General features: G+C 46.7%; 2 protein-coding genes and 1 long non-coding RNA gene across 4 annotated transcripts in view; 1 reads left to right on the top strand and 2 right to left on the bottom strand.

Annotated features, from left to right (window-relative positions):
* The window catches only part of LOC144272668 (uncharacterized), a 41,854-nt gene extending 40,526 nt beyond the window's left edge, over nucleotides 1–1,328 (bottom strand). Inside the window, exon 1 of the long non-coding RNA XR_013347618.1 lies at nucleotides 1,164–1,328. This is a non-coding gene — a long non-coding RNA (uncharacterized LOC144272668). The remainder of the gene's footprint in view (nucleotides 1–1,163) is intronic.
* Nucleotides 1,326–10,500, top strand: PSMD7 (proteasome 26S subunit, non-ATPase 7). The gene is made up of 7 exons (XM_077830907.1): nucleotides 1,326–1,502; nucleotides 3,795–3,886; nucleotides 5,305–5,397; nucleotides 6,900–6,997; nucleotides 7,298–7,378; nucleotides 8,969–9,060; nucleotides 10,020–10,500. Exons 1-7 carry the CDS (start codon nucleotides 1,429–1,431, stop codon nucleotides 10,456–10,458), a joined length of 969 nt encoding a protein of 322 aa, XP_077687033.1. The 5' UTR covers nucleotides 1,326–1,428; the 3' UTR covers nucleotides 10,459–10,500.
* A 7,533-nt stretch (nucleotides 10,501–18,033) lies between these two features.
* Nucleotides 18,034–26,975, bottom strand: part of WWP2 (WW domain containing E3 ubiquitin protein ligase 2) — a 97,674-nt gene continuing 88,732 nt past the window's right edge. For both annotated transcript variants that reach the window (XM_077831529.1, XM_077831530.1), the window contains exons 22-24: nucleotides 26,766–26,862; nucleotides 24,709–24,781; nucleotides 18,034–24,439 (exon numbers count right to left, since the gene is read on the bottom strand). In XM_077831529.1, the coding sequence (XP_077687655.1) occupies nucleotides 24,340–24,439; nucleotides 24,709–24,781; nucleotides 26,766–26,862 (270 nt within the window). In that variant the 3' untranslated portion in view covers nucleotides 18,034–24,339. The remainder of the gene's footprint in view (nucleotides 24,440–24,708; nucleotides 24,782–26,765; nucleotides 26,863–26,975) is intronic.

Below are 26,975 nucleotides of genomic sequence, written 5' to 3'. Positions count from 1 at the left end.
CATTAATACTGTAGCTGCTCAGTACTGTATAAATATAAAAGAAAATGTATGACAGTTTCTGCTCCAAGAAATTTACAACCTAAGAGGAATTCATGGTTGAGTTGCAGTCAATTTATTTCAGGTATATCAACATAAAATGGCTGCAAAGATCTGGTGAAGCCACTCCAAGGAGAGCCCCCAGTACAGGGTGTCTCTCTAGTAGGCACCGAAACAGTATAACTGGGTCTACAAGCACAACAGTCCACAGCGTAGGCACTGGGCTGAAGGCAGGTTGGCAGTGGGAGCGCATACGCTCCAGCTATGGGCTGGGAATGCAACAGCCCACAAAGGGACACAAGTTCGTAGTCTTCGGGAACGCCGCAACAAATGCAGGGGGCAAGCTGGCACCTCGCAGCCTCCGGAGGGGGGAAGCGAAGCCAACCCCATCACCAGCACAGGATGTGTACCTCTCTGGGCCTAATGCCTTGGAAGTGCAGTTCTGTCACTGATTTCAACAGGAGCCGAGCCTAGACTAGCACAGGCATTACCTTACAGACATTAAAGACACCAGCGGGCCAAGCGGAGGCGCAAGATGAAATCTGAGGCGGGTATTTTATTTGTTGCAGGTGCCCTGTTGTTCTGGCGGGGTGTGAACATTACTGCATCCTTCGAGAGGACCCGCGGCTTAGGGCTGTGCAGGAGGAGCCCGTTTTCCCTTGCGAGGCCGGACAACCTTGCGGCTGCTCCGTGGAGCCCCCAAGGGGACTTTCCCTGCGAGGGTGGGGCGGGCGGGCTGGCGCCGTCTCCCCGGGGGACGAGGGCGCTCTGCCTGCGCCGACGACACCCGAACTGAGCTCCCCACCGGCACCGCACCGCACCGACGCGCTCGGTGCGTCCCTCCCGCGGCCCCGGGCGCGGCGCTCCTCGGGCGGCGCCAGGCCGCACGGTCAGGCAGGCCCTGCCACGGGGGCGGGGAACGAAAGGCCAGCCGCCCGGCGGCTAGGCCCAGCACCCCCGCCCGGGCCCGGGGCTGCCCCCCGAGCGCCTCCCCGCCTGCTGGGGCACGTCGCGTGGGCTGAGATGCTTCTCAGGCTCCCGCTCCTCCAGCCACAGGCGGGCGGGCCGGCCCTGACACGGGCATTTCGAGCCTCGCTGACCCTCCCAAAATGGCGGTGCTGGGCTACCTGGGGAGGCGGGCGCCATCGCCCGGACCGTCTCAAGATGGCGGCCCTGCTTCCGCGAGCGGGGCAGCCCGCCGCGTCCGTGACCTTTCCAAGGTGGCGTCTTCCCGCTCCCGTCTGTCGCCCTTCCCAAGATGGTGTCACGGAGGCTCCGCCCCCGAGCGGTGCGTGCTGGGAGCGGCGGCAGGGAGGGCTGGCTGAGGCGCCGGGCCTGGGGCTGGTGTGTGGGGCCGGGGTCGCAGCCGCAGCGTCGGGGCCGAGGGGCGCGATGCCGGAGCTGGCCGTGGACCGGGTGGTGGTTCACCCGCTGGTGCTGCTCAGCGTGGTGGATCACTTCAACAGGTGAGGCCCGGCGGCGGCGGCGGCGGCGCCCGGCCGCTGAGTCACGGGCCCGGCCCGTTGCCCGTGCGGGGCCGGGACTCGGGCGCCGCCCCCCCGACCCCCGCCGCCGGCCCGGGGGCGCCGAGTCGTGGCTGCGAGACCGGCTCGGGCCGCGGGGCGGAGGGTGAGCGCGGACGGGGGGCGCGGACGGGGGAGCCCGGCGCTGTTCGCGGGCCCGGCGCTTGGCGCGTCGCCCCGGGACTGCCGGGGGGATTTCGGCTCCCCGGAGCCCCCCGCCCCGAGCCCCCCGCCCGCGCCGCCGCGGGACCCCGGGGGCTGGTTGCTGTGTCAAAACTTGGGGCCTGTGGAGCCAGTTCGCCGCCGAGGTCCCGGGCAGCTCGCAGCTGCCTCCTCCCGGGGCTGAGAAACGAGCTGGACCCCGTGCTCGTCGCTGCCTGCAAACGTGCTCCCGGGCAGTCCTGGCCCCAGCTCTCGGTCACTGCCGCCTTGGGGCTACTGCTGCCTTCTGTGCCGTGGCCTTGCGTCCCTAGAGACCCCGCGCTGATTTTTAAATGAAATGTTGCTGACTGTATGTAACCTTCTCATATGCAAAAAGGAAAGGAGGACTTGTGGCACCTTCGAGACTAACCCATTGGTTTGCGCGTAAGCTTTCGTGAGCTCACTTCATCAGATGCTGTAGCTCACGGAAGCTCATGCTCAAATAAATGTTAGTCTCTAAGGTGCCACAAGTCCTCCTCTTCTTTTTGCAAATACAGACTAACACGGCTGCTGCTCTGAAACCTTTTTATATATGCAGTTACTCAGTGAGGCAAAGCTTTAGCCTTTGTAGTGTCTGCTACGTATCTCATTGATCAGTAAAACCCAGAGCCAGTATCTCCGGAAACTTGAAGATCTTGCTTCAATAGTCTGATATTCTGGCTGTGGGTCAGAAAGGTAGAATTCCCCAAAAGTGAGAGTAAAAGACTCTAGATAACTTCATAAATGTGAAAGTCAGCACCAGGTATTCAGATTTGGGGGTTGGCCTGTTGCTGCAATTGTGAGCATAAATGGGCAATTAACTAAATCACCTGACTGGACAGTTTCCACAATGTTGATGCTGTTATGCTAATTTGTGCTTCCAAATTATGCAATCAGATGAATATGCATTTTTGTGTGTACAGTTCTGAAAATCTTGCAGCTAATGTTTATCTTAAAACATAGGCTCTTCAGGACAGGGATCATGCATGTATGTGCTTCTGTATACCATAAGAAAAAGCATTAGTAAGTGGAATTACCTTGTATCAATAAAATGCAACTACAGTGTCCTAAAGCTGAATGGACTGCAAAAGCAACAGTTTAGGAGTGATGACGACTTCTAATTTTGTGATATAAGGAGTCTGAACAGTACCAATGTGAGGTAGTGAGAGTTATGATTTATCATGGGGTATCATTTGTGGTTTAGTAAATTACAATGATGACAGTTTATGCTTGCATTAAAGGACATGATATTCCCAAATAGGCTTATTTGTTTTTTCCTTAAGCAAGAACAATTGAACCAAAGTTAAAGTAACATTCAAATACCGTGAAATTGGTTAACAAGTTATAAATACCATTTTATTAGGCATAACTGACTTTGGTTTTAAATGTAGTGTGTATATTCTCTGCGTATTGAAACATGGCATTTTTCATTTGTCTGGTTTACACAGATTTTACCCTTAAAGCTACAATTCACTCAGCAGAGAATAAATTATATTCCTCTAAACATTGTGTACAATTTGTGCTCTGTGTGCCTAAAATTAACTTAATTGCACCAGCTGACAAGCACTCTTAATGTAAAAAAATCTTTTCCTTCAAGGCAGCATACAATAGCAGAGAAAAACCTCCTATTGTAAACGTAAATTAGAGATGACAGTGAACAAAGTTGAAAGTTTACTGTACTTTTTACAGCTTGATTTACAGAACAGATGCAGTAGTAGCCCTCTATTTTATGACACAGTAATCTGTTATAGTGGCATCCATTAGCTGCATGGAAACATCTAGTGCATTTTTCACATCAGCGGATAAATTACAAGTGTCGTGCCTGGATTTAGAGTGCACTGTAACAACTTCTTTAGGTATAAATTAACTAAGTAATGACAAGGAACATAATTACCCTGTTCGTCTCCCATCTACATCCCCCAGAATCACATGCTGTTTATCTTCTGACTTAAAGTCAGATGACACAACTGATTCATTTGTGCTATTGGTGTGTTATTTCCAGGATCAAATATGTTGCATTCCTTAATACAAACTGTGACAGTCTTTTCCATTTAGAATAGGAAAAGTTGGGAATCAGAAGCGAGTTGTTGGAGTGTTGCTGGGCTCTTGGCAGAAGAAAATATTAGACGTATCCAACAGTTTTGCAGGTGAGTTTGGGTGTCCTATTCTGTTTACCACCTATTAAACTAGCTAGCAGAAAAACTGCCAAATGTTTTCTTGCACCATCCTGGCACATTAAACTCTTCTTCAGATTTATAAATTCATGAAGCTATGGTGTCTACATTTTCATGGAAAAATGCTAGTTATCTGCTTACAAAAGAACCCGATCCCATCAGTCTCCTCCTGCTCTGCATCTTGTCTGCAGCAGTGTGCAACGGTGAATGCTCAGAGGCAGCTGTAAAACTCCTAAAGCAGCAATTGTTCGGTATCGGAGGTGGAAGATTTCTTCCTAATCCTGAATTGTGATCATTTTATGACCTTGGGCTTTGAAGACTCATGGCTTGAGTTACCTAGCTAATGTCATTGCAGATTCACATGAAGTGCTAATGTTTTATTTGAAAAGTACCTTTTTTCTTTAAGAATAGCCTGTGAGAATTGCACAGATATTGCTTAAAAAGTGTATTTTCATTTGTATTACAATCATTGCATCTTGAGTTTGAATCCTGGGTTTGTACAGTGGTAAAATCAGTACCTGTATGGCCTTTTCTGATCTTTTTGTTTTCTTATTTACCTCTCATCTCCTCTTATTCATCTGCTTTCCAAAGGGGGGTATTTACTGATAAAATGGAATCATCTGTGTTGGCTCCTGCATGAAAATCTGGGAACAAAAGTGTAGCCTAATCCTGGTTATTTTTGCAGAGTTGTGAAGATGGAGTAGCAGTTTGCTCACTTAAACTGCAGGGCTGCCAAAAATATAACTTTATAATTAGAGATTTTTTTGTTTCTGTAAATTAAAGCCCTGTTGCTCAGAACTAAACTTGTAGCCTGTTATCCATAATGTGAACTAACAAAACAAACCAGTTCTTCACTCAAGAAAATGGCATATGCCATTATTTTTTAAACAGACTTTGTAGAATTGTAGTTATTTGTCTTAATGCACTACTGGAATGTGTCTTACACCACAAAGTAGTTTTTCATTATTCAAAGCTCCGTTGACCCAACAGGCTCTAGTGACCTATTGGGACCCACAATTTTCTTTATCAGAAGTCCTTACACACCAATTTTGTGTAAGTTGTTACACTGGAATGTTCCTGGCATTTTCTTGAACACTTTGTAGATGATGTTTGCTCAGAATAATTCAATGGCTTTGGTTTTTCTTGCTCAATTCTAAAACTAATTCAGTAATTATCAGAAAACCACTTGGAAAAAATCAGCTAATGTTGCTGCTGAGTTTTACAAGAGTATCTGCAGCACAGTGTAGCAGAACAGTTGTATTCAATCAAAATTGAGCAAAATTACTTTGTAGCCAAGAACTTGCTGGAAAAAAATCTGATTTTTCTGTGAAAGTTTTCAGGCTAGATGGAACTTGAACTGCTAAATATTGAACTAACTGTTTTGTTCCCAGTCCCTTTCGATGAGGATGATAAAGATGACTCTGTGTGGTTTCTAGACCATGATTATCTGGAGAACATGTATGGAATGTTTAAAAAAGTCAATGGTAAGTGCACGTTGTGAGAAGTTGATATTTGCCTAGAAACTCTCTCTCTCTAAGTCTCCTGGCAGCACTGTACTTCCAAGAACTGAGGTGACAATCTTGGGGATTGAATAGCTATAAGAAATTCAAACCCTGCTACTGTGACCCCTTCCGCCAGAATCTCCTTTCCCTCTGCCACCTTTCCCTCATATGAGTGCAGACATCTGAATTACAAACCCAGGTGAACTGATTAACCTTTCTATTTTATTTGGTTTTGTTTATAAAAGTCTCACTTTTCTTTCCGTTATAAGATTATGGGGCCTGAATCTGGAGAGGCTACAGTAATTCCCCTGTGAACATTCCCAGCCCTTGGAAAAACTCTTATTTATACTGCTGATGTTCTTATGATTCCTTAAGTATTTGAGTCTCAAGCCTAGTGCAGATCTTGCAGATTATTATCTTTGAATTTTTGTGCAGCAGGATGTCAAGAGCCACTTTGGCCCCCTTTCGTCTCTGAGAGATCCCCACAGCCTGTCTGCTCGAAAGTGCCATGTTGCATAAACCAGCTCTGACTTGGGGATCATTCATAGCTGATAAGGGGTGTAAAATATTTGACAGACAGGATCCATGCCTTTGTCACTTCCAAGATAGATTATTGTAGTATGCTCTACCTGGCGTACTACCCTTTGAGACCACTCAGAAGCTTTGACTAGAGCAGAATCTGATTGTTTACCTGTTTAAGGAAGTGGAGCAGCATGGGACACTAAACCTGTGCTTTGAACATCTTTGGCTTCCTGTCTGCAAATCAAAGCATTGACGCTAATTTAAAAAAAAAAAAATTTGGAACCTCACTGCCTTGAGGATGGTTGCTTTGCCTGTGTATCGTAAGGATGCTGAAGTCAACTGCGGCCTGTTGCTGATGTTATCTCTGCATTGTTTGGTGATTTAAAGTTGTTTTCTGTGTAGGGTCTTCAAAAGCCTAAGTTTAATGACCAAAGATCCATCTTACTTGTTGAAGCTTCTCCTGACTGACTATTGCTAAGGTAGTTTGGGTTGTCTGGGGTGATGCACAAATGGCTCGCTCGCCTGTGCTGTCCAATAATATGCTGCATTTAACCCATCTCATATGCAGCCATTGTTGAAGTGTCTAGGCACAAAAATCACTTTAGCAAATACCTTGCTGTGAAGCCCCGTTTTAGATTCAAAATTTACTGGCAAATCTGGAAACGTGGTGTTCAGCTCCCAGCCTTCATATGCCCTCAGCCATCACCTGCTCCATTTTCCATTCCTAAACTGCCTTCCACCAGCACAAATCTGAGGGGAAGGAGTGCAAAGTGCAGCAACAATTTAATTTCTCAAAGTGTTTAGGCCTTTACTGGTGTCTGTAAAGCAGAAGTGGGAGTTTGGGCACAGCCCAGGGTCAGGCAGTACCTGGATTTGAGCACTCGTATTCCTCTGTATGAACTATTTTCCTGTCATTACCCTCAGATTCTGACTATTCTAATAATTGTTTTTGCTTTTCCCAGCTAGGGAAAGAATTGTTGGATGGTACCACACAGGCCCCAAACTACACAAGAATGACATTGCCATCAATGAACTAATGAAAAGATACTGTCCTAATTCTGTAAGTAATGCACTTCAGCTGTTTATGGAGCTTCTGGGAACCTGCAGTCCTTTCCAGCTCCATCTGCAATTGTCAGTAGTGACATGACATGTAGTAAGATATAGCATGGTAGATGTAAAGTGAATAGAGCATGCTGATCAGTCTCCCTCGAAACAGTGGCAGACAATTTTTCCCTGCTTACAGTTAGAAACCTCTTTGATTGAATAACAAACTTGTCAGTGCTAGAGAATTAGCAGTTGGCCACAACCTGTTTCTTCTAGTTCTTGAGTAGAATTTGTCTAAGATGTGTTTCTCCACCAGGTATTGGTAATTATTGATGTAAAGCCAAAGGACCTGGGGCTGCCAACAGAAGCCTATATTTCAGTTGAAGAAGTTCATGATGTGAGTGTTCATCATTTCAGTATTTGTCATTTTCAAACTATTGTGGGATTTCCTGCAAAAGGGAAAGAGGTGCTTTAAGAAATAGGATACATTAAAGCATGTTGCCTTATCCTTTTTAGGGTACCCTTTCCTCTACATCAGTTTCCCTTTTTCAGTTCTATAGATAACATTGCGTCTGCTAACTAGGGTTTTTGTGCCTTTCAGTTTAAACCTGCTAAATCAGTGTTTGAACCCCCACTGTAAATTTCTGCTTATTGAACCAAAATTTTCTGTCCTCTAACACTCCTGAAAAGCAGTTTCTCCCTGCTTGAACCAAGGAGCTCTGCAGGTTCTTACAGCTAGCTGAAATTGCATCTGTTTTAGAATGCTGCTCCTTTACTGTTTGTCCACACCCATGAAAAATGCAGCAGGTTGGAGCATGCATTTATGATACAATTGATACATGTCAGCTTGTTGCAGCAATAGTCTGAGTAATCACACATCTCATCTTCACCAGCTTAGTCTTAACTACACATGGTTGACTTTACTATCTTTGTTAATCACTCATCTACCACTGTGTATGCTAGAATCAGTGGTGACTTTTCATCCAGATTTAATTTTGATGGTTTTAAAATCAGAATCTAGAAATATTTTTTTAAAAAACCTGGTCCTATCACTATCTGTCAAAGACCCACGGTGGGGAGAGACAGCTGTTCCCAGGTTCTCCAGTCTTAAATCTATAGGGGTTTCTTTTTTTCCTGGTTTTGTGAACTCTTGTTCTTACAGCTGTTGATCCCCACCAGGCCTGGAGCATGGTACAACCAAAACTAATACAAGTCTCAAAGGTAGTTAGGTCCCATCTTCAAATAAAATAGTCACCATGGCATGCACTCACTCACTCACTCTCTAGTACGTAGCCCTGCAGACTAACTACCTGGAGACTATTGAGCCTCACCAAGAATAATGCTACAGATGAAGTGGTGGGAGAAGCATTAATGTACAGAAAAATGTATTGTGTTACCATCACCTCAGATGTCTCTAGCATTTCTGTGGGTTAGTGACATCTGCCTCAGTTTAACTGGTGTGCAATAGAAATTAGGCAGTACGTTAAAGTACCTTATTTTATAATTCTAGTTATTGCTTTGTTGATGACCTCCTCCCTGTCTGACTTCCAGTGGCATGTCTAGCCAGTTTTCTAGATTCCTTTAAAGAATATCAGTTTCTTAGTCTCCCTTTTTAAAACCCCATATACTTTGGGGATTCTGTTATGAACTAGTTTTCACCATATCTGTGGACTCTGTGGGGCTCTCCTATCCCATCTTGATGGGTTTTCCTTACTGGCTGTTTCAGATCCTATTCTTATCATGCATGTCCCACTTATTCATCGCAGCAGGCCAGACATAGCTCTGGATAAAGTGTACAATGCTTTTGGCTTGTAACAAATCCAGCTTCCAATAAAACTTCTTTGCTTTGAAGTTTCATTGGAGCAGTTCTACTGTTCACATGCACAGTGCCCAAAACCGGCTCACTTGAGGTTATGCTGTTACACCTGTAATTATCCGTTCTCTATTTCTAACCTTGTCGTCATCCCATTCTTGTACCCCAACAAAGGATGGAACTCCAACCTCCAAGACTTTTGAACATGTGACCAGTGAAATTGGAGCTGAGGAAGCAGAGGAAGTTGGTGTTGAACACTTGTTACGGTAAAAGCTTTATTGTAATGAAAAACCTTATCAGTGGTTGGATGGCAGCTCACTTTATCCATCTAACAACTGCTGGCACCAGCTCCCTGCCTAGGGATACGATAGAAGAAACAAGGACCTTGTTACATGCTACTTAAACACTTGATTTAATCTAAACAGGTTAATTCAGCAATACTGAATAATATAGAATCTGCTGAACTCATTTCTAGTGAAATGTTTGACTTTGACTGTTTTTTGAAAAAACTAATAAAACGTCAGTTTCACCTTCCCCCTTGAACTCCAGCAAATAGCTTGAGATACGTCAGAACAAGGTAGAGTCACACTTGATAGTTCAGAAAGGCTTCCGTTTAATACTGATGTTCATATTGCTCCTCTGACAGCAACAGCTGCCTATGAGAAAGGAGAGCAAAATTATCTGGAGGCAGACTATGCAGACCTTTCATCTATCAAGACTCAAAGAGCGGAAAGGCATTGTTTACAAATGGTCACAGAGGGAGATCTTGCTTTGGCTTGCCTTCACTCTATATTTGTAAAGCACTCTCCAAGCCTTCAGTGAAATGTTAAGTCTCACGAGGCCCCTGTGATGTTAAACAATTATTATACCTATTTTACAGCTGTGTAATCTGTAGAGATGTGACTTGCCCAAGTCCCCAGGGTGAGTTAGTGACAAAGCCTCTCATAGAATCCAGGAGCCCTCTCGTTATCTCCTAACCATCAGACTATTCCTAAAAAATATTCAGTCCATACAGAGCATATGGTGACCTTTATCAAATCTACGTTCGGTGTTTCTAATGCACCCAATGTAAACTATTTTTTTCTGAATCTTTGTGAAGTGTTTTGTAAAATTTTACTTCATTTATCCTTCAAGGCAGTCTTTTTAATTTATTTTGAGCTAGAAAGATCTATACATGTATGTAAAGTAACATTAAGGCTTCTCCTTCCTATTTTGGGTATTTTAGAGATATTAAAGACACAACAGTGGGCACTCTGTCCCAGCGCATCACAAACCAGGTCCATGGTTTGAAGGGACTGAACTCCAAGCTTCTGGATATCAGGAGCTACCTAGAGAAAGTGGCCATGGGCAAACTACCCATCAATCACCAGATCATCTACCAGCTTCAGGATGTCTTCAACCTGCTGCCAGATGTCAATCTGCAGGAGTTTGTCAAGGCCTTTTACCTGAAGACCAACGACCAGATGGTGGTGGTCTACTTGGCTTCTCTTATCCGGTCTGTGGTTGCCCTGCACAACCTCATCAACAACAAGATTGCCAACAGAGATGCAGAGAAGAAGGAAGGTCAGGAAAAGGAGGAAAGCAAAAAGGAGAGAAAAGATGAGAAGGAGAAAGACAAAGAGAAGAGTGATGGCAAGAAAGAGGAGAAAAAAGAGAAAAAATAAAGTGTAGTTTTTTATTTGTAAATTAAAATCTTGTAAACTAAATCTCTCTGCTGTTAGAAGGTCTTTTCACTTGTTAAAGTGATCAGAGTTCTCTGTTCTTGCCTGTCTTGGGAGGCACTTTTAGATCAGCTGCCTCTGCTCTTACGTCTACAGGCAGATAGCTGGATAGAAGGGGACGAGGGAATTCAGTCCACACAAACTGGCAGTTCTAATAAGGAGCAGGCAGTCTTACTACTGAGAAGGAAAGCCCCTGTCATTTCAGTCCTCAGCGCTGTGAAGGGAGGAAGGAACAAGCAAAGATAAAGTGCAGCATTTGTCATCTGCTGCTAGTAAAATCTTGTGTCCCAAGATGCTTGTCTGTCTCCTTCCCTCATGATTTAGGTCTACCGACTATTTGGGGTTACTACCACGTAGTATGTAAAACTGCGAAACTATGTGCATGACCCTGCTGCTCCTATTCTGCTGTCAGTCTGGATCTGTGCTTGAGGGCCCTGCACAGAGGATGAATTTACCTGCCCAGCCTGTTGCCCAGGAGTTGGTGAGGTGGAGATCTTATACGGTTTTACTGCCAAGAGATGATTAAATGGTTTGGTTTGTAAATCTGACTTCTGGCCATTTTAATCCCAAAAGCCAAATGGGAGCTGATTTTATTAGTGCTGGAGTGAGGAATTTAAGATACAAGAATCTCGTTTTAGGAGGAAAGAAGCTGAGCAGGATGAGAGCACAGAATGTAGCCTATGAAGATAAGATGGGTTTGTGCCCTTTGTGCTGAGATGAGCAAAATAGGTCTAGAGCAGTTGGTGCCCAAATGCTGGCAGTGCCGTACTGCCAACTAGCACAAAGCTCTTTGGGCCAGTTACTACATCTGTGTAGTACCCAGGACAAGAGCCGTCGCCTAATCAAGGGCGCTAAAGGCTATGACAGTACAAATTCCATCTTGGCATGGAGTCTACAAGACACTGGCAAGTTAATCGTGAATTTTGGGAGCTTGCCCATGTTAGTCGCCCCCTTAAGAGGGGCTGGTGGCTTCCTTGCTACCCTACCTTGCTCAGTGACAGGAGGAGTAGGGGCAGCTAGCATGCAGCTCCAAACCCTTTTGTGGAGGTGCAGCCATGGATTACAGGACTCCGCATTAAAGTGCAGGCATTGGCTCAGCTCAAGCAGGCGCATTCCATGCATGGATCTATAGGCTCAGGACATTGCCTTTCTAGATGAAAGATGGTGATTGTCTTGCATTCCTGTAAATGAAGTCTGCAACTCTAGGTGTCATGGAAATAAAGGAGCTGCTATAAGCACTACTTTGAATCTGGGTGAATGGAAGGGGGTGTTGGCCAACTACGCTCTCTTTCCCTTGACTGGGATGGTGAGCCTAGGAAGCCTTTGGCCGGGTGGCCTGTCAGACAGCGTCGCCAGTTCCTCTGAGAGCTGGTTGCATTCAAACCTCCAAGTAGTGTCATTACAATTGCTGCATTTAGCTCGTCTCCGGCACGGGTCACGGTGCAGCAGGAACACGTCAAAGTGCAGTGGCTGCTGCAACAAAAGGGAAGCAGGGAACAGGACTCTATTAAATAGCTTAAGTTCACTCAGGGTAACTGTTCAATGTGGGAGACCTCAAACTGCCAGTCCTGGTCCGTGAAGATCCTTGAATGGACTATTTCAAATGACTCAGAGATGGAAAATGCTGCCTTAATTGTAAGTTAAAGCCCTGCTAAGATCATAAACCTGTTGATGCCCTATTCTCAACAGGCAGAGCTCACTGATTTCAGGTGCTACCATGTAAAAGCAAAGATAGGTTTCCTAGCCCCATTGAAGATGCAACATCCATCACCATGGTAGCTCAATGCTAAAGTCAGTATCAAGACTTTGCACTGACCCTGATTCATTTGCTGTTATGTAGTAGGAGAATATTTTCCCTTTCCATGATAAATTAAACTGGTTTGTTACCATGGTAGGTTTACACTATTTGGAGGCAATAAATGCTCAAACAATTTACAGTCAATTTAGTTTTTTGCAACATCACAGGTCTGTGTGGTGAACCAGCTCAAGTAGAGACCATGGTGCCCCAACACCCCAATTATTAAGCCACCCCCAGGAGGCAAAGCAGGGCTCTTATCCTCACTGTACAGATGGGAACTTGGCCATGTCACAGGGGGAGTGGGTAGAGCAGGGAAGTGAATCCAGGCTTCTGGCATGCCAGGCTAGTGGCCTAACCAGGGCCCCAGCCTTTCTTGGTAAAGGGTTTTCCTTCCCAAGCCCACCCTTCACTGTGAAGGAGTAAGAAATTGAGCTAAACCTTCTCTGACTGCAAAAAACAAAATTCTACTTGGCAATAACTTAAGATACTTTTACCACTTGCTTTGTAAGAAGGGGAGGGAGGTGGGTGGCTTTCTGATTTGGGATGGTGGTTGAGGTAGGGAATCTTTCACCACTCAAGCCTGCCCCAAGCAAGCAGGGGCTGCAAACCATCACAATTGGAAGGTTGTGGCCCATTTGCAGTGAGTTAGTGGGTCTTGCTCTTGTGAACGCCATGAAAATTAGTTTGTGTAGCATGCATCTCTCCTTGCTGATCGATGAAAAGATGGAGGCAATTTCAGGAGAACCACTGAGCTTGTGAGAATTCTGCAACTTTTGGTTGAAATCTCCTGATGTTTCAGTACCCCTGCATTCTAGTCTTGGTTTGGATTTAAACGTGAGCACTGAATCCAACTGACACCTGATCCAGGTCTGGCCAGCTTTTTCCCCCCTCTGTGTCTAGAATAAGTAATACTTCTAGCTTTTTGTGTTCAAAATCATTCTGGCATTGCCAAGGCTCAAGGGCTGGTGGTTCTCTACCACCAGATGACAGTGTTTGCACTGTTTCCTGATCATGTTAAATGGAGGGAAAGCTTCAGCAGTGCAGGAAAGGATCCTACCTAAATAAAGCAGGTGTGTCTGGGCAGCTGTAGGTCTGACATGGCTATTTTTTGCCCTTACAACGGTTTGCAATGTCAAAGATTCATAATTCTTCATAAATTTCTTTGTCAAGCCTTTAAAAAATCCTCTCTCTTCTGCTAATAGAATAGTCTAAAAATCCATGCGAAGGCCACAGACAAAACTGATTGTGGGGCAAAGAAATACATGCAAAAAGGTACAAAAATCCTACTAGTGGCCTCTTAACTCTCAGGTGCCTGGCTGATGTGAGCACAGTGAGAGCAAGGAGCTGCAGCTCATTGCCAAGGGGGACTTTAAAAAAAAAAAACCACTGGATTTTCTAGAATGTTGTGGGGAGGAAGCAGTTCCAAATTAGCTATAATCCCTCTTCCCTGTTGAATAGTCTGCCAGCCTCAAATGACAGCGTAGAGCCTCGCTGAAGTACCTCATCCTTTTGCCAGATGAGTTCTAAAGTTGCATTTGTAACATTGTGTTACGAGCATTTTGCACTACAGCTGGGGCCTAAAATACTTATTTCATTGAGAGAGCTGCGAAACCATGGCTCACTGCAAGATGTTACTGTCCTGCCGCTGAACAACAGGACTATTCATTAGCTTGCCAGCTCTGTATAGGCCAGAGACCGTGCGTAAAATAAGGTGTCCTGTGTCACAGGTTTTATTGAGTGACCAGGGAAAATATTGAGCTCCCTGAAATGAGAGCAGCAGCATTTTTAAAAAAAAACTACTACCAAGAATTGCTCCCTATACCCACCCTAGGGTGAGAGGCCTAGGGCAAGGTGTTCATAGATTCATAGATATTTAGGTCAGAAGGGACCATTATGATCATCTAGTCTGACCTCCTGCACAGTGCAGGCCACAGAATTTCACCCACCCACTCCTGTGAAAAACCTCTCCCCTATGTCTGAGCTATTGAAGTCCTCAAATCGTAGTTTAAAGACTTCAAGGTTCAGCTAGGAATCATTCGGATAACTCCCATCAGCTGGTTCCTGAAACTAAACCAACAGCTACTGAGCTTCTGCATGCAGGAAAGGGGCACAAACTTCAACCAGGGGGTCTCAATGTTTAAAAAATTTGGGTTTTCTCCCATTACCATGGCACTGGGCTGCAAGCTGGCTCCTACACAGGGACATTGCATCCTTTCTGCTCTAAACATACTGCAATTCAAAAGACCCTCAGCTCATCTTTAAATCAACCAGTGAATGGTTTATGTGGTACAAGGACCTCCTATAAAAGGTCCTTTGCTTTTCGTATTACTGGCTAAAGTGCTCATTATTCAAAGCAGGGCATACGGCCAGTGAGCAGTGACTCAACCAACTGCCTGTGCCATCCCTCCAGTAGAAACAAAGTCCTTGGAGAGGTGTGAAGATGGCTTAAAAAGTAAGGCCCAGCTCCACCAAGGTATCTAGGCTCTATTGAAATCAGTGGATGTTGGGAGGCTAAATAGCTTTGTGGCTCTGGGCTTAACTTTTTTAGGAAAAAAACCTTCCGTGAGCTGGAAGGAAGCCTACTCTCTAATGCACCACAGGTAGCAATGACTTTGCCCAATGTTGGAGTCAGGATCTTACTTCCGGCTTCCCACAGCTGCAGGATTCCAGCTCTGCTGTTTTCTTCAGTCTAGTGCCAGCCTTGACTAAACCCTCAGCCTCTGACTACAGGCCCTATAATTACAGAGGAAATACTTCAGAAAATCTTTTCTTTTCATGATTGGACTCAATGCATTCCAAGGGGGTTTGGCCTGGGGCACCGTCAGCTGCTAATGACATCCAGAAGAGGCTTTTAGCGGGCAGGTTAATTGCCAGACCACAGTCTGACTTGACTCACTACTAGTGTGACAGTGATGTCATGCCTTGTGCTAGGGCAGCGATGAAAAGTGACATGAATTCCAGTTAGTTTTCTTGCCAACTGCCACTGCCTTCCCGTGGCTGGGGGGGGAGGTGGCAGAGAGTCTGAAGTAGAACTGAATCAAATCACCAAGCCCTGGCATGGCTTTTTTGACCCATTCTTAGCATGATGATAGATTGGGCCAGGATAGGCAGCCTTAGTGCAGAACGGTTGCACCCCATTCTAACCCTCTCCAGCTCTCGTACAGGGAAAGGGGGGAGAGGTAAGTTTGCAAATTCTGCCGATTATTAGATTAATGGAGGGGGGAAAAATCCAGTCTGAATGGCTGAACTAATTTGCGTCAGATCCTAGTTCCCCAGACCTGAGTCCTCTTGTAGCAATGGGGCTTGAGGCCTTTCTATTTTTCTTTCCCCCTTGGATCTTCTGCCGCTCACCTAAGTGATGTCCTCATGCCTAGCACCACCATAGTCTCACCGCGCACACGCTGCACAACCAGCTTTGGCAAGACGACGGGCTGGTGCAGGGCAGCACTACCCCCATCAGGACGTTACACTCCATGGAAACGCTGCCCCAGTTAAAGCATCGGCTTTCCAACAACACCCAGGGCACAACTTGTCCATCCTCACTTTCAGGGAAAGATTTGGGTTACCCACAGGAGCAGGCTCCAAATCCATCCAGCAGCTGCCTCCCCTGCTCCAGCACAACCTCTCGGTTAGCAATGTCAGCGCTTCGGGGCAGGGAGCATCATTCCTCTGTCTGTGCAGCACCCAGCACAACGGAGCCCCAGCGGCACCGGCTGCTTCCCCGTCTCCAGGGGATTTACACTGAAGCTCACGTCTCCTGCTTGGGTTCCTTGCTGTGAATGATCTGGGCCCCAGCCCTGCCGCAGAGCCAGCGAGCACAGGCTTCCACTGTTACAGGCACAGCCAAACTAGGAGCCCAAATTCTGCACATAATCAGCCATTTACACAGGCTGTGAAACCAGCGGTGGCAGGGCCCCCTAGAGAAGCAGCATCAGAAGCCACTGCCATGGGAACGGCATCCTGAGCCAGGCCTTTTCTGAGCTGCTGGTGGCTCCTATTTAGCTATGTGGCTGACACACCCGTCTCACCATCCCTGCTGCTTTCCCCAGCTCCCAACCTTTCCCCAGACCATTCCTGGCTGGCTTTCCCTTGGTCCTTCCCCTCTGCCTCTGAACCCACTTTCCTTCAACTGCTCCCAGCCTGAATGTCACCCACTCAAATCAATACAGGCTTTGCTCTGGACACGCCAGCGCCACAGGGACCAGAAGAAAACAAAGGAGTTTAGGACACTCACCAGTCAGCAGGACGGTGCAGCTGTAATGACCCAAATTGCTGCTTAAGGGCTAGAGCTGATTGGCTGTGCCAAACTTAAAGAGTCAGCCCCAGGCATGCTGGGAAAAAGGTTCCTATAAGAGCCCAGCCCCTGCGGGGGGAAGAGCTAGTAGGGAGCAGGTAGCTACAGCGAAAGGGATTGTGACTAAACTGTGCTATAGTACCCAGCATTGATTTAAATATGGGCTTTCCCTTGTTATTTGTCCATTTCCTCCCCCTATCCATCTCAGTCTCCTTCTCTTGTCGCTGTACTTAGATGGGCCTTTCAGACCGTCTGCCATGCTTCTGTCTTCACCAGGTTCGAACCACTCCCACCAGGCTCCTTTCTGTAGCATCACTTGCCTCAATGAGCCTGAAACCGCAAGAGCAGTAAATGCTGCTTCCGGGTGCGTGTGCAGTCCTGTATGTGCAGCCAGTGCCCTTCACACACCCCTGTATGTCAAACCCAGCACACAGATGGTGAGCTCCTCGGGGCAGAGACCTACTTCGCATGTATTGTCTGTGAAACACCTTACTTACCTCTGGGTGCTGTGAACTACTAACACGTATTGCTTCGTGTGTGTGCTTTGCAGCCAGCACCGTGCAGCTGGACCCTGGCTGTGGCCACTAGCTAGTACCACCTCCAGACCGTCATGACTGCTCATACTTCTCTGGGCCGAGCCCTTTGAAGGCAACGTTATTTTCCCACTGTGTCTGAGTTCTGCTAGGGACCTTCCAGAGCAGGTGATGGGATTAGTTCCCCTCCCCACCTACGCACACACGCCTTCCTCTGGCTCTGGTTATAAAGGGTTTCTTGCATGTGTGTACAATGAGGAGTCCGGGGGTTAAACTAATAGCAAAAGGGGAGGGTAGGAAGTGGAAAGATGTGAAATACAAAATTAATCAAGGAGCCAAAGGACGTGGAGAGACGAAATTCATGAATTGCCTATAGCCCAAGGCTAGAAGCCTGGGTAACAGACAAGAGGGAGGGGAATAACATTTATGGGCATCAATTCAATCCAGTTGGTATTACGGGACCTTTGTGGGATGATTCACCAGGTGAGATTTTGGTGGAACTTTTAAAATCAATTATGACAACCTGTTTAGGAAGGATCAGTGGTCAGAAGGGATGGAGGAATGGCACTCTACCAAAAATGGCATTACCTGTTTTCAAGTCACTGACTGCTCTGAAGAAAATGATCTTGAATATTTATGGCTTAATATCCTACCAGATAAAGCACAAGATGGGGTATTAGTTGATGTCTGCTGCAGACCACTAAGTCACCCTAGGGAACAGGGTGACCGCCTCCCTTACACACCTATCTATGCATACTAAAAAACCCTTCATGAGCGGGGGGGCGGGGTGGAATTCAATTTGAAAGAGATATGCTTCAGGTTTCATGCTGCCAGTACTAAACCAGTCTTGGAATGTCTAAACATTATAAATGAAAATTTCCAAACTCAAAGAGTTTCAGCCAACACAGGGGAACTTTTTATTAAACTTGTACTAACAGATAAAGAGGAACTGATCACGGAACTAAAAGTTAATGTAGCTTAGGTACAAGTGATTATGACTTGGTCGCATTATAATGTGCAAGCAGAATAAAGTCTAGATCAGTAATATATATAGTTGGTGCTTTAATAGGGCCAATTTCACAAAGTTGAAAACAATTAAGAGCCCAATCAGTTGGAAAGAAGAATTTAATCAGAAAAATGTAATGATAATTGGGAATCATTTAAGAACACACCTTACTAGATACCCCAAAAAGCCACAATTGAGGAAGAAGGCCATGCTGGTTAAAAAATGGACCTGGTTTAGAGGGGAAGTGAAGCCTGCAGTAAAAAAAATTTAAAAATATCTACAAGATGGAAGAAAGGAGAAGTTGATAGTAATGAATATAAATCAGAAGTAGGGAACTGTAGAAAATTAATAAGGGAAGCCAAGGGACACAAGGTGAAATCAGTGGCCAACAGAATTAAGGATGAGACGTTTTTGAAATACGTTAGGAACAAAAAGAATCCAGATAATGGCATTGGTCCATTACTAGATGGAAATGATTGCATCATCAATAATAATGCAGTAAAGATAAAGGAGTTCTCTGCTGTATTTGGGGGGGAAACAGATGATTTGGTCTCATCATATGGTGATAACATTCGTTCCATTCCACTAGTCTCTCTGGCAGATGTTAAAAAAGCTACTGAAGTCAGACATTTTAAAATCAGCCGGTCCAGATAACTTGCATCCAAGAGTTTTAAAAGAGCTGGCCAATGAGATCACTAGACTGTTAATGTTGGTTTTCAGTAATTCTTGGACACTACAGAGGTTCCAGAAGACTGGAAGAAAACTGCTGTTGTACCAGTTTTTAAAAAGGGTAATCAGGGTGACTTAGGTAATTACAAGCCCGTTCGCCTGACATCGATCCCAGGCAAAATAATGGAGCAGCTGATCCAGGACTCAATTAATAAAGAAGTAAAGAAGGGTAATGTCATTAATGCAAAGCCATGGCTTTATGGAAAATAGACCCTGTCAAACTAACTTGATAGCTTTTTTTGATGAGATTACAAATTTGATTGCTAAAGCTACTAATACGGACATAATAGACTTAGACTTAAGCCAAGGTGTTTGACTGGGTACCACAAAACATTTTGATTAAAAAACTAGAACAATATAAAATGACCATGGCACACATTAAATGGCATAAAAACTGGCTAACTGATAGGTCTCAAAATGTAACTGTAAACGGAATTGTCATTGAGTGGGTGTTTCCAGTGGGGTGCTGGAGGGATTGGTTCTTGGCCCTGCGTTATTTAATATTCTTAACAATGACCTGAAAGAGAACAGAAAATCATCACTGCAGATAACACAAAAACTGGGGTCACAGTAAATGATGAGGAGGCCAGTCACTGAGTCAGCGCAATCTGGATCGCTTGGTAAACTGGGTGCAAGCAAACAATATGTGTTTTAATATGGCTAAATGTAAACACCTGGGAACAAAGAATGCAGGCCACACTTACCCTGGGTAGTAGTGACTCTGAAAAAGATTTGGGAGTTGTGGTGGATAATTAACTGAACGTGAGCTGCCAGTGTGGCCAAAAGGGCTAATGCGATCCTGGGATGCATAAACAGGAATCTCAAGGAGAAGTAGAGAGGTTATTTTACATCTGTATTTGGCACTGGTGTAACCACTGCTGGAATCCTGTATCCAGTGCTGGTGCCCACAGTTCAAGAAGGATGTTGATAAATTGGAGAGGGTTCAGAGAAGATCCACAAGAATGATTAAAGGATGAGAACACATGCCTTGTAGTGACAGACTCAAAGACCTCAGTCTATTTAGCTTAACAAAGAGAAGCTTAAGGGGTGATTTGATTACAGTCCACAAGTAACTACACAGGGAACAAATATTTAATAATGGGCTCTTCAATCTAGCGACACAAGGTATAGCACGATCCAATGGCTGTAATTTAAGTTAGACTAGAAATAAGGTGTAAATTTTTAACTAGGAGAGTAATTATCCATTGGCACAATTTACCAAGGGTCATGGTGGATGCTCCATCCCTGGCAATTTTTAAGTCAAGGTGGGCTATTTTTCTAAAAGCTTTGTGCTACGTGTTATTTTGGGGCAGGTCTCTGGCTTGTTGATACAGAAGGTCAGTCTGGCCTTGGACTCTGTGAATGTCTGAAATGGGAACTTGTCACTGTTCGTGCTCTGCAAAGGTCCGGCTGTGTTATACTGTCTGGATTTTTCCAGCTGTCTTGGGAGTCTCCTGCCCCAGAACGCAGTCACTGGGTGGGCATTTGGTGGCTGTGCCGCAGGTCTGTGAGCGGTACAGTTGCAAACAACCCAGCTTATCGCTCTGGAATATAAAAAAGCCAGTGTACCACCTTCCCATCAATTACAGCCTTTCAGGAGCCATCAGCCTCACCTCCGGCAGGGCAGCGGGGAGGAGGGCTCCACTGCCTGCTCGTGGTGGAGTGCAGGCTCATTCACTGCATACATGGCCCATACAGACACTTACTCCCCAAAAATGGGCATATGGGTAGCAACTAAAATCTAGGTCCCACTCCAAGCCCTCTGGGCACATTCCAGGATGGACCAAGGAAAGCAGGTGGGGTGGGGGGTCTCTGTGGCTGACATTGAACTGGTTGCTGCTGGGGCACCTGAAAGCTTTTCTCTCCCATGAACACTGCAGCTCCGTGTCCTTAAGCAAACTTGGCTCTTGGCTGTATTCCAGGCTGAACGTGTTTAACTGTCAAAGCCGCTGGCCCCTCCTCTCCATTCCGTCCATTTACCACACTGCCCTTTAGCCCCAGAAAGGGCCTGGCCCTCAAGACGCTGAGGACAAGGATCTTCAGCAGGGAAATTGCCCCAATGCTCCCACCCTTCCCTTAGCTGCAAAATCCTCCCCCAAACAAGCCATCCAACCCTGCTGCAACCACCATCCAAATACTAGCTCAGAACTGCCAACCATTCTTGGACTCCATCAAGTGTCCCAACTCCTGCTGTCCCAGAAGCTGGACCTAACTCCTCCACTACACAGCCCATCAGTGCCGGCCCTTGTTCCCAGGGAGCAGCAGGAGCTAGTGGACTCGGGGTGGGGAGACATTGAAGGCCTGCAGTCTAATGTGCTTCAGATACTACCTTTGCTGTGGGGTCCAGGGCCCGCGTCTCTGCAGGACCTCAGGTGGATGACACTCTCCTATGGGCCAACAGATGATCTGTTCATTTGCCCAATGCTATGGGCTTAGGCAGCATCAAGAAAACTGCCCCTAGTCATTTGAGGGGCAGCTCTAACTCTCCCCTTCCACTGCAGTGGTCCAGATGACCCAGGCTTTCACAATGGGGCACTGTCAGCCTGAGGCTGCTGCAGTGTGTAGGGGTCTAACTATCCTAGCTCCTGGAGATGGGGATGGGAGCCTCCTCACCCCGACACATAGGTGATGCCAGAACCATCTCTCCTCTCCGAGCAAGCCTGGCCGACCAGCCTCCATAACCTGCCCTTCAGGGGATGGGGTTCATGGGATGCCCTTCAGGGGATGGGGTTCATGGGATGCCCTTCAGGGGATGCTCACTTCATTCCACACAGCCCCCCTCTGCCCTTCACCAAGCCCCTCCAGAACAGCAATGAGCAAATGCACATGCAAGGCCAGCTCCAAGTTCTGTTCCACCCTAGCAGTTCAGCTCCCAAAGCCTCCCTTTGCAGGTTAGCCCCTGCTGGCTCCAGGCCAGGACGGTACAGTGGAGCAATGGACAGCCGAGGATCAGGGGGTGGAGGATTTATAGCAGCACCCAGAGGTCCCATAGTACTAGGTGCTCTACAGACAGGAGTTAGTAACATTCCAGGCTGCTCCGTCCAGTGCGACAGAGCAGCCCCCCACCTTCTCCACAAAGCCCCTGCCCAGCACCAGTCAGGGGAGGGGAGGGTGCAATGCAGGCTCTACCCTCCATCTCATGTCCCACACGCAGAATGGCACCGGAAGAGTCCAGCTGTCCCTGAAGGCACTCAGGTCCTACAGTGATGAGGGCAGAAGCTGCTGCTGGTGCCTGAATTCCCCATGCTGGGGCCATAAACACGTGCTGCAGTTTTTAGACGTTTCCTTCCTACTTCCATGACTTTACAGTGCATTCTGCGTGCCCGAGGGGGCTGTGCTCTGCTCCTTGGGAGCACCCCCCCAGGGCCCCAGCTGCCCAGAGAGACGGGGACAGAACCAGGGTTAAATTCAGCAGGAGAAGGCAGAGCAGAGGTCCAGTAAATATTTTCAACCCCCCGGGAGTTTTTATAGCATCTTGGGGATGGGGGGTGCTCTGGGAAATACTCTGTAAGAATTTAAGCCCTGGACAGAACCTCTCTCTTCACAGGACTGTAGTGATCTGCCACCTTCACAGAGTCACAAGCAAACCCCCAAGCAGCTGCTGATCGTTTATTGCACAAGAAATTGGCATCACTGAGGCAGGATGGTGCAGTACAAAACTATCGAGGTTACTGCTCAAAAGCTATTGCAATTTGTTGTATCCATAGACTTTGTTATATACAGCTATGTACATAGATGCTCTCACATGCACGCAGGGGCCCGCCCCCCACGCACACACCAACACCTGGGCCATTGCTGTTCTCAAGCCTTGGAAGGGTGAACTCCCTGTGGCAGCAGACTAGGTCAGCAGAGGTTGTAGAATAAGGAAACAGCATCAAGGCAAATGGCAGAGAGCTGGATTCTGCCCTCACTTTCATCAGCGTAACTCCAAGGGCTTCTGATCTCCACCACAGTCTGTGACAGAAGAATCAGGCCAAGAGTTCCCACTTGAACCCACAGACCGAGCAAAGGCCACATGAGCTCTTCACACATGGGCACTCAGCTGCCGCCCTCAGGGCAAGTCTGGAGGGGTCACTGCTTAAAAAAGCTACCTGCTCGTTTCAGCGGCGAAAGAGCCCATTTCACAGCACTCAGCTGCAGTCGCTGCCGAACCAGAGCGAGAGAGAACGGCGCATTGTCGGTACGAAACATTAGCGAGCCTCTAGGATCCTACTGAAGAGCATCACCACCACCTAGCAAGACATTCCATTTAAATAGTTAAATAACTATTAAGCCCGGGGGGGCCACAGGCATTCGCAAACCAAAGCACGCAACACAAAGCACAGGCCTATGCCCAGCCTGCCCTGCCTCACAGCGGCCCTCCCCACTGGTCACTCCTTCGGGGCAGAGTTCCCAACCTGTACAGAGACAAAGGGTCCCATGAGTTGCTGCACAATGGAAAGGAAAAGGGCACCCCATGGTGATTGGGTGGGAAGTCAATGGGAGTTTTGCCATTGCCTCTGTGGGGGCAGGATTGGGCCCATGGATGTCACTACCCTGGACCACCTGAGTAGGAGTTTAAGCTACTTTATCGATACACCAGGAAAAACAGAAGTGAAAAATGACACTTAAAAAGCAGTTCTCTGTTCATTTGACTGCAGCTAATTCTAAAAAGCTCTGTCCAGCGCTAGGCCCTGGCAGGAGCTCCCCAGACAGAAGTGCCCACCCAGCCCTGCTGTCTCAGGCCGTTCCGAGCTCTGGCCTCTTGTGGCTGCAGCGAGCAGCCTCAATCCAAAGGGACGCAGGGCCACAGCGAAACGGCTCTGTGGCACTAACAAAGAAAAGACACACCGCAGGAAATCACTGGGTTTGTTCCGAATTCTCTGCTTTTCATTCATTCATTCGAGCACGTTCAATGCCCGTTTTCCAGGTGGCAGAGGTAACACTTGCACACACTTCTTTGGTGCAAGGTGGCTCGGGGCGGGGGAAGGTGTCTTCACTACTGCCCAGCCTTGTGGGGACACCGCCGCCTCTCAGGGGGTCCCTGCTGCAGGCCCAAAGACCCCCAGGTCTGGAGCTCAGACACTGGGCTGCAGTTGGACAGCGACTGGAACTTGTACAGAGTCTGCCCCCCCGGGAGGACACCACGTGGCAAGGGGCCAGCGATCCAGTCCCCTCCCAGCCATCTGCTTCATTCCCCCTCAGTAGTGGCATATGGGCGGGCTCTTGGGTCCATCTCCCCCCTTACACCTTGGGCTCGCTTTGGAGGTGGGGGGGCAGCTCGTCTGCCATTGGGCTGCATTGGCACAAGCCTAACACAGGAACAAGAGTGACAGACAAACTCCCAGGGAGGGAGGGAGACAAACTGCTCAGTGACAGGCGCTCTCTGCCCGCCCTGAGAGCGAGAGCACCCAGCTTGCAGCCTGCTCCAAACGCTGCTCTGCCCTGGGCCGGCCGGGGGATGCTGGGGAAGGAGCAAGCTCCATTACTCCTGGCCAAAGCCTTCTGTCTCCTCAATGGCATACAGCAGCTTCTCCTTCAGCTGTTCATAGCTCTTGTAGGGAGGAAGATCCAGGCGATTAAAGCTGGCAAGAAAACAAAGGCTGTCAATGTAGTGGCAATTCCCGCCTCCCTCCCCCACTCCATGCTCTCCTGAGGCAGGGGCATCTCTCTGCTTTCTCAGCCATGCTCCGGGGCTGCACTTGGAGATGCATAAGCTGGTCCCAGCACACGGAAGTTGTGGCCACATCCCCTGCAAAGCCCATGGTGGAGCTGGTTTGAGAGGAAGCAAGGGGCAGCCCCACACAGACTGCTTGGATTCACCCCCACCTGCTCCAAGAGGAGTGAGACTCACCAGGTGTGACTCCGGGGCAGCCACGTCTCTTTGCCAACTTTATCAATACAGAACTTCTGCGGCCCATTACTGCCTGTCAGTCACAAACAGAACAACTTATTACGTTACAGGAAAGGAAACACAAAGCTGGAAAGGACACTTCATGCAACATATAGCTAACCTGTGGAATTCACCGCCACAAGATCTCATTGAGGCAAAGAGCTCAATAGGGATTTATATGGGTAATAAGATTACCCACAGTAACACTAACTCGGATAAACATTTCGCTTATCAAGTATTACAGCTCTTTTGCTCCAGGGCTTAAGCCAACATTACCTGCCTAGGATCAGGAAGAAATTTCCCTGATAGGTATGTTAGTGCATAAATGGCCACTAAGGGGTTTCTTCTACCTTCCTCTGAAGCAGCTGGTACTGGCCACTGTCAGCGACAGGATGCTGGACTGGACAGACCATTCATCTGGCATGCTATGGCAAAGATGGGCTACTGGTGGCAATCCCTTAGAGATCATCAAACCAGACTAGAGAGCGGGACTAACAGCTCTTTCAACAGCTCCATATAATGTGCAGGAAGAAAAACTTATCCTGGGGGATTTCAGTCTGAGGGACACATGCTGGAGGTCTCCTGCTGTCAGGGTGGAAATGTCCCTGGAGTTTCTAAAAATTATAGACAATTTTCTAACTCAACAAATATTGCAAACAGCTCAGGGTAATTCCATATTAGACCTCATTTTGATATCTGAAGATGAACTGATCACTGAATGAAAATGAGTGGTTGCCTAGGTGAAAATGATCATGATGGATTACGTTTGTTACGAGCAAACAGTCCTGATCAGTAATACATATACTTTGGGCTAAAAGTTGAAAATCATTATGAGTAAATATGATTAGGAAGAAAAATTTAAACAATTTAAACCAAACATGAAAGGTAATTGGGAGTTGTCTAGGAAAACTTAACTAAATACCCAACAAAACACAATTTCACAATTACAAAGGAATGCTTCTTCAATTAAAAAATATCCTGATTAATAAGAAAAGTAAAAACAGAACTAAAAATAATATATAACAAATGGAAAAAGAAGGAAGTTGATAGCATTGACTATAAATTAACAGTGATGAAATGCAGACTATTGATAAGGGAGGCTAAAGGTATCAGTGAAAAAATCTATGCCCAGTAGGTTTAAGGACAATGAAAAGGAATTTTAAAAAATACACTAGGAACAGAAGAAATCCTAGCAATGGTATAGTCAGTTAACAGACAGGGATGGTAAAATTATCATTGATACAGATGAGGCAGAAGTATTCAGTAATTATTTCTTTTCTGTATTTGGAAAAAAGCTCCATGGAATAGTCACAGCTTATAGTAATAATGGAATACTTTCTATTCCAACAGTAACAAGGGAGGATGTTAAATAGCAACTGCTAAGTTAAACATTTTTAAACATGCAGGATCAGATAACTTTAATTCAAGAGTTTTAAAACAATTGGCTGAGGAACTCTCTGAGCCACTGATGTTGATATTTAACAAATTTTGTAACACTGGGGAAATTCCAGGGGACTGGGAAAAATGCTAATAGGACAGTATTTAATAAGGGAAAACAGGATAACCTGAGTAACTATATGCTGACTAGCTTTACATCAATTCCATGAAAATAATGGAAAGGCTGATACGAGATGCAATCAGTAAAGAATTAAATGCCAAACAGCCTGGTTTTATGGAAATTAAGTTTTGTCAAACAATACTGATCCCACTGTTCGATGAGATTACAGGTTTGGTTGACAAAGGTAACTGTGTTGACAGACATCCTTCGCCTGCTGTAAGGCATTTGGCTTAGTACTGTACAACATTTGGTTAAAAATGTGAGAGCTGGGGGGCATTCTGTCCCTTCTATGGGCCTTGGCTTACTTCCCTGCCTTCGTAAAATGCTCTGAGATGTACCGTGGAAAGGCGAGTATAACAGTCACAACACTGCCCCCCTCTACTCCCGGTCCTTCCACACCACTGGACTATCACAAGTCTCTCTCTCCTTTATTCCCCCTGGGGCTGCTGGGGATAAATACCAATGAGCTCTGCGAATCCTCCAACTGGTAGGCGGCAGGTCCCTGTAACGAACTGTAAAAGCCGGATCCTCTTCTCATTGTCCATCTCCTTAATCACCTGAAACCAACAGAGTAGATGCAATGAGACCAGGATTCTGCCATCACCCGTGTGCTCCTGGCTTCAGCAATTGGGTTTGGGGGCAGCATCTCTTCCTCCTGCCTTTGTGGCAC

This window comes from Eretmochelys imbricata, chromosome 12 (genome assembly GCF_965152235.1).
Source record: "Eretmochelys imbricata isolate rEreImb1 chromosome 12, rEreImb1.hap1, whole genome shotgun sequence".
NCBI lineage: Eukaryota > Metazoa > Chordata > Testudines > Cheloniidae > Eretmochelys > Eretmochelys imbricata.
Note: the sequence above shows the minus strand (reverse complement) of the source record. Positions and strands in the feature narration are given on the sequence as shown.